This window comes from Ammospiza caudacuta, chromosome 8 (genome assembly GCF_027887145.1).
Source record: "Ammospiza caudacuta isolate bAmmCau1 chromosome 8, bAmmCau1.pri, whole genome shotgun sequence".
In the NCBI taxonomy this organism is placed as follows: Eukaryota; Metazoa; Chordata; class Aves; order Passeriformes; family Passerellidae; genus Ammospiza; species Ammospiza caudacuta.
Window position 1 is genome coordinate 20,744,750 of NC_080600.1, and position 6,000 is coordinate 20,750,749.

The 6,000-nt window shown below is 48.6% G+C and overlaps 1 protein-coding gene across 2 annotated transcripts in view; it reads right to left on the reverse strand.

The window, feature by feature from the left end:
• The window catches only part of UBE2E3 (ubiquitin conjugating enzyme E2 E3), a 51,230-nt gene extending 48,200 nt beyond the window's left edge, over positions 1 to 3,030 (reverse strand). Inside the window, exons 1-2 of one of the 2 annotated variants that reach the window (XM_058809224.1) lie at positions 2,840 to 3,030; positions 1,357 to 1,559 (exon numbers count right to left, since the gene is read on the reverse strand). In XM_058809224.1, coding sequence (XP_058665207.1) covers positions 1,357 to 1,550 — 194 coding nt within the window. In that variant the 5' untranslated portion in view covers positions 1,551 to 1,559; positions 2,840 to 3,030. Of the gene's footprint in view, positions 1 to 1,356; positions 1,560 to 2,382; positions 2,419 to 2,839 lie in introns of those variants that run through there. The other variant, XM_058809225.1, reaches the window with a different exon arrangement.
• Positions 3,031 to 6,000: the final 2,970 nt, after the last annotated feature.

The following is a 6,000-nucleotide window of genomic DNA, read 5'->3' on the forward strand; positions in this document are numbered from 1 at the left end:
GACTTCACCAAAGGACCCATAAGAGCAATGCTGTGAATTTCATGCAAATAGCAGATGTTAAAAGATGAGCTAACAGAAACTGCTCTGGATGTCCTTGAATTAATACCAATAAGTTCAGCCTACTGAACTATCTGAGATGCATGGAATTAGACTTGCAACAATTAAATGAAAAAAAGACAATATGGGAAAACTCTGTGTCAAAAACCTGTATCTTAGGCTTGTCAAATAAAAACAAGTAACAACAAATTACAAGTGCTACATAGTAGTTGCAAAACTTTTTCCTCTTTAGCCAGTCCTACTTCAGAAGGGTTTCTTTAACAAGCTCAAAAGTCTTCAAAGCCATGCAGCCATTCTCTGCAGCAATTTTAACATATTTCAAAAAGAATTTACTAAGTTTAAGTCCAATACAAAATTACCAAAGTGTTTGTAAAAGTCAGAACTACAACAGTCACACTGAATAAGCAAAATTTGAAGCTACTACAGCTATTTTACAACTTTTCTTGCTACAGGATACTTGTAAACGTTTTCAAAGAAAAGCAATTCCAGGGAAAGGACTGGAAAGTTATGTTTCATCTCCAAAACCAGCTGGAATTAAAGAATTTAAAGTTTGAGCATTTCATACAGTTGATCTTTGAGAAAATTACCAGAGTATATGTCTTGAGAGCCAGACTGCCAATAAATTTATATGCAAATGAAAGTGCAACCAATACAACTAAACAAGTTTTCTGAAGATTCTCATACTTAAAGGTAGAGGCTACCTGTAGAACATCCCAGTTTAAATCCACAGATCCTAATGGAGAAAACCCACCTAAGCTTCTCCCAGGAGAATGGCAGAATAAACCCATTCCTTCAAGATGTGTAAGGCTCTCCTGTGCATCATCATGAAAAGCCCTCATAAGACCCAGAGAAGCCACTGGGGTTTTATGACTTCTTTAATTAGACAGCATTGCCTGTCATCAGTCTACCAACCATAATAAAATATTCCAGGAGGACTCCACCCTATACCAATCAGGCATGGAAACCTAACTCAGGAAAAAAGCACCAAAGCTCTCTCACACATTTTTGCCAATACAAAAGGTACCGAGGTGCCCCCCTCCCAGTCAGCCTGTAAGTTACCAACTTCTGTACCAACTCTTCAAAAGACATAGGACCATTCTGTGTAACTGTTACCCCACCAAGACTTGGATTAATTAAAACACTGCTTAGCAGGCTCCTGTCAACTACCCAAGCTGATAGTTCACTCCCTTCCACATAGCTTTACAAGAAGAACGCCTCTGCCCTGACAAGTGCAGCACAAGTACTGTGACTCCAAATACCATGCAAAAATACTGCAGGATGTTTCACTCCTTCCTTTACCTTTTTGCACTAGTAGATAGCTTAGCAGTAGTTTTGCTGGATAGTTTGGTGTTCTTCTTCTGCTGGGTGGCAGAGGGTTTTCGTTCTTCTTGCTCTTCCGGTTCAGGTGCAGGCGGATCCCTCTGATCAGCATCTGAACTACCACTGCTGGTACTTGGACTTTCATCGTCTGACCTCTGTCTATCACTGGACATCGTGAGGAACTTTTTGGGGAAAGAAAAGAGGCAGAGTTAATACACAAGGAAGGACTCTCTGTTGTCATTCCCCAAGCTCCACTGACCTCTGCCTACAACTGGACATCATGCAGAACTTTTTTGGGGAAGAAAAGAGGGAGAGTTCATACAAGGCAGGACTCTCTCTTGGCGTTCCCCAAGTTCCAGAAAACTTTGAATAGGTGACAAGTCAGTTTCAGTGAGAAATTAATCAAAATATACTTCCTTGTCTCATGCCTGAGGACTGGAGTTTGACAGCTACAAAGCAATATTTACATTTCGGAAAATACAGATATTTCCAATTTTTAAACCCACTCACATTTTTTTCATACTTTAAACAATATGCCAATTGTCGACTTTGTTCTAAGGCATGAGACAGATTTAGCAGGGTACTTAGGCAATGAACATTAATAACTTATGACACACTGTAAATAACAAACCTCACTGAAAATGTTTTTTAAAAAGTCACTAATAACCTGTAAATATTTACACTGGAGCAGAGCATTTTATTGGGTCCAAACGCCAGATCCCCCCTCTTCCCCTCTCTCCGAGAAAATACACTGCCAGTAACACTTGGGTTGATTTCAGATGGAAATGTACACTTTCTCTAAGCATTTAAAGGGCTGGCACGGGGGGAACGAGGTTTGGTTTTTTATTGGTGGTAGGGCTTTTTTTAGTAAGGGGAAAAGCCCCGCGACGCATTTAAAGCCACTGGGGTAGCAGCAGCCCCGGTTATTTACATGGCCAGCAGCGAGAACTGCATTTGGCCACCACAGAGCTGCCGGAGGGGGAAGAAGCATAATTCAAACTGCACCTTCTGCACAGCTCTCCCCGCCGCCGCTCCCCGCGCAGCTCCGCCAGGCAGACCGACATTTTTCCGCCGATCGTGAAAGGCGGGGGGGGGGGGGGGGGGGGGAAGAAGGAGGGGGCTGCCCCGGCGGCCGGGGGGGCCCGAGGAGGAGCGGCGGGAGCTGCGGCAGGGCTGGATCCAGGCGGCCGCCCGGCCGCGCTTTGTGGGGAGCGCCAGCCCGCCTCGGCTCGCCTCGGCTCGGCGGGCGGCGGCGGCGGCTCGCCCGGCCCCGCTCCGCACCGTGCGTGTGCACCAAGTGAGGCGTGAACTCGGGCCGGCCCCGCGTCCCCGGCCGCCGCCAGGCAGCGAGCGCCGAAAACAAGAACAAAGCTCCTCTACCAGCCCCCCCGCCTCCTCCCCGCCTCCCCCCACCGCGCTCGCCCAGCCGCCGCGGCGGCCGCCTCGCCCGCCGCTCCCTTACCTTCGCCGGCGTCCTGTCCCGCTGCTGGGTCGGAGGGGCGGGATGGCGGGGGGCCGGGCCGGGCCCGCGGCGCCCGAGGAGGGGACGGAGGCGGCCGGGGGGCTCTACGGCGGCGGCGGCGGCTCTGTGGCCGGGCAGTGTGGAACATTGAGAGCCGGAGCAGGGGGGGGACGGGGGGAGGCGCGGTGCGGCCCCGCGGCCGGCGGGTGGCGCTGGCGGGCCCCGCTCTGCGGCGCGGGCTCCCGCGGCGGGCCGGGGGGCCGGGGCGGGGGGGCGGCGGGAGCGCGCCGCGGAGCGGAGGCGGGGAGGGGGCCCGGCCGCCCCCGGGCTCTCCCCGCCCCGCCCGGGCTCCCCCGCCTGCCCGCGGCCGCCGGCGGAGCTCCCGGCGAGCGGGGGAGGGGAGAGGGGGCGCTCGCTCCCGCCTGCCGGCCGCCGGGGTGCGCGCAGGCGCGCTCCCGCCGCGGCCGGGGGCGCGCGTGCTCCGGGCCGGGCAAGGACAAAGCGGCGGCCCGAGAACGGGGTGTGGGATCGCCCCTCGATGGCCGCTCCGCCCGGGCCGGCGTCACCGCGGCCGTCAGCGGAGCCCGGCTCCCGAGGGGCTCCAGCCTCCGGGCCGCCGCGGGAATCTCCGCGCCGGTGCCCAGCAACGGCGATGCCGGGGGGACGTGCGGTCTGCAGAGCCCTCGGCCTCGCCGGGCTCGCACCTCACACGGCTCGGCTCGTGCCTCGTGTCGGGGCACGGACACGCAGGTGCGGGACCGTGGTGTTTCTTACCCCGCCGCCACAAACGCCTGCCCTTGGCACTCTGTCACACATGGGAACTGGATAAACGCCAGCCACCCTGCAGCCTCACCACTCCGAATAGAAGTATTCGGCATCAAAACCAGAGTTAGCTGTTCTGCGAGCAGCCAGCACACCAAATAACAAATGTTTTAAAGAGGAAAGGGGACAATTGATAGCAATTGCGGTGTCACAGAAAGGTGGTGTGGTGTGGAGATGAGTTTGTTTTCTGGCCCGTTCCAAATGCACGGTGGTGGTGTGCTCTGGAACAGCTTCTCACACTGCCCAAAGCAATCCACCAATTTAGAGAATGTAAATACTCCAGTCTTAGAGCTTGATCACACTGGCATTGAAAAACAATTTCTTTATAAAAAATTTTATCTATCCGTGAAAAGTAGACGAGGTTGACGTGGTGGATAACTGGCTTCTGCAGAGAAGAAATTAACAATTACTGTAAATGTTTGTGAAATTTACATGAAATCTCAAGACTAACAGTTGCTGTCCAGCACAAGGGCTTTTGCCTGGATAGCTTTCATCATCAACAGCCTAATGACTTAAAACTACTGTGTTTTCTTAGCTTGTGCAAGATCAAGGGCTCAGAGAGCATATACCATGCTCTAGAGGGAATAAACAATTGGAATGTCAAGGAATATCCTTCACTGGAGTTAGTTAAAGTTAACTCAGTTGAAAAGTATGCTGAAGATTTGGCAGGAAAATTGAATTATATGACATGGAGGAATACTGGAGGTTTGTTTGTTAAAGTAGGCTATAGAGAATTCCCAGCTCACCACTACAGGCAATTTGCCCCTGAGGTATGCTGTAGAAAATTCCTAGCATAAACAGTATCTGGCATGATGAGCAATCTGGGCATAATTAGTAAAAGGGAAGCACAGCAATATCAAAAATCTATCAGTCAGCACTGAGAGCCTTTTCCCTTTCCCCTCCTCCCATGCTGTTGATGATGCTCAAGATAAAGCTTGCTGGAACTTTAAAAGTCAGGATTAAGTTTTTTAAATTATTTCAGGTGGAAATTTGCAGTCATCCCAAAAAAAGTAGTAGAAGAAAGTACATCTACAGAATGAAAGTAGACTGGCCAAGAGTTGTACACCACATCAGCTACTGCATGTGTGGCTTTTGTGGCTTTCGGATACAAAGTGAAAATTAAGAAAGCCCATTTAATGGAGACTAACAGAAAAACTATTCTAGATTTTATTTTTTTCCCAGCATTTTTTACAATATTAAAATGAATTTACTACAGCAATGTGTGGACATAAGAGATATTTATTTGATTGAATATTCATTCATTTGACATCAGGCCTCAGAGGATGACACTTTGTTCTTATGAGGTTCTATGTTCCTTGGGTATGTTTGTTATTCACAGAAAGAAAGCGTTCTTTCTTTCTGTGCTGTCATCCACAGAAAGAAGGCTGCAGTGAAAGGTACAGTTTGAAGGAGAGGGAAAAATGCCAATTTTAGTGGCCATTGTTACAAATCTACATCTCTGTGACTTTTCAAATCCCTCGTAATCTGACTTCAGTGTAATTTTAACTGATGTACAGAATAATGAATGTGTTTTCTCTGTCAGTTTATTGTGTGCTCAAATTGCGGAAGTGCAGCTGGCATTGCAGAGCTTTCCTAAGAAGTCCTGGGCACTCGGGCTCAGGCCTACAGTTTTTTCCCAATCAGTTGCCTTTATTGTTTCTGTTTTGTTGCTTTTGTGTTCTTTGGGTTATGTTTTTAAGAAGCCCTGTTTGCAAAAGATTGTAGATGGTTAGATGTTTGTTTCAGAAGTAGGTGTTTATTTCAGAAGCCCAGTGTCTTTTTGGGTCTGTCTCCCTCCCTGTTCTGTCAGAGCACAGATATGAAATTTCTGTTAGCACACAGAGGTTGAACAGCTGCCTTGGACTGCACAGACACCTGAACATATTTTTCTAGGTTTAGGAATTTAGAGTTGAGTCTCCTCCATCTGACGTGACGTTCTTAGATGGCAAATGATGGGACCAAAACCAGGTGAAAAGCATTTTGATCTCCTGGCCCAAATCATTTTAAGGGCAGACAGGTGGTAAAAAGGCGAGCATACATTTTTCATGATTAAGAGCAGCTCAACTGAAAATTCTACTTAATGTTTACAGTTGTGTACTTCATTTTTTTTAGTACAAAGTCATAGTTTCCTGACACCTGGAAATGCATCTTTCTGTCCTAAGTGTATTTCCATTCCAGGTTGTGTTAAAGCCCCTGTTGGACCCCTGCTACAGCACCACAGATAAATGGAGACAAGCTGCAGAACCAGGAAATGAATAATTTTTTTTTTTTTTTTTTAAGTGGACGGGGTAAAATTTTAGTTGTGTTTTTGTTTGTGGGTAATGTCACAGTAGCAACTA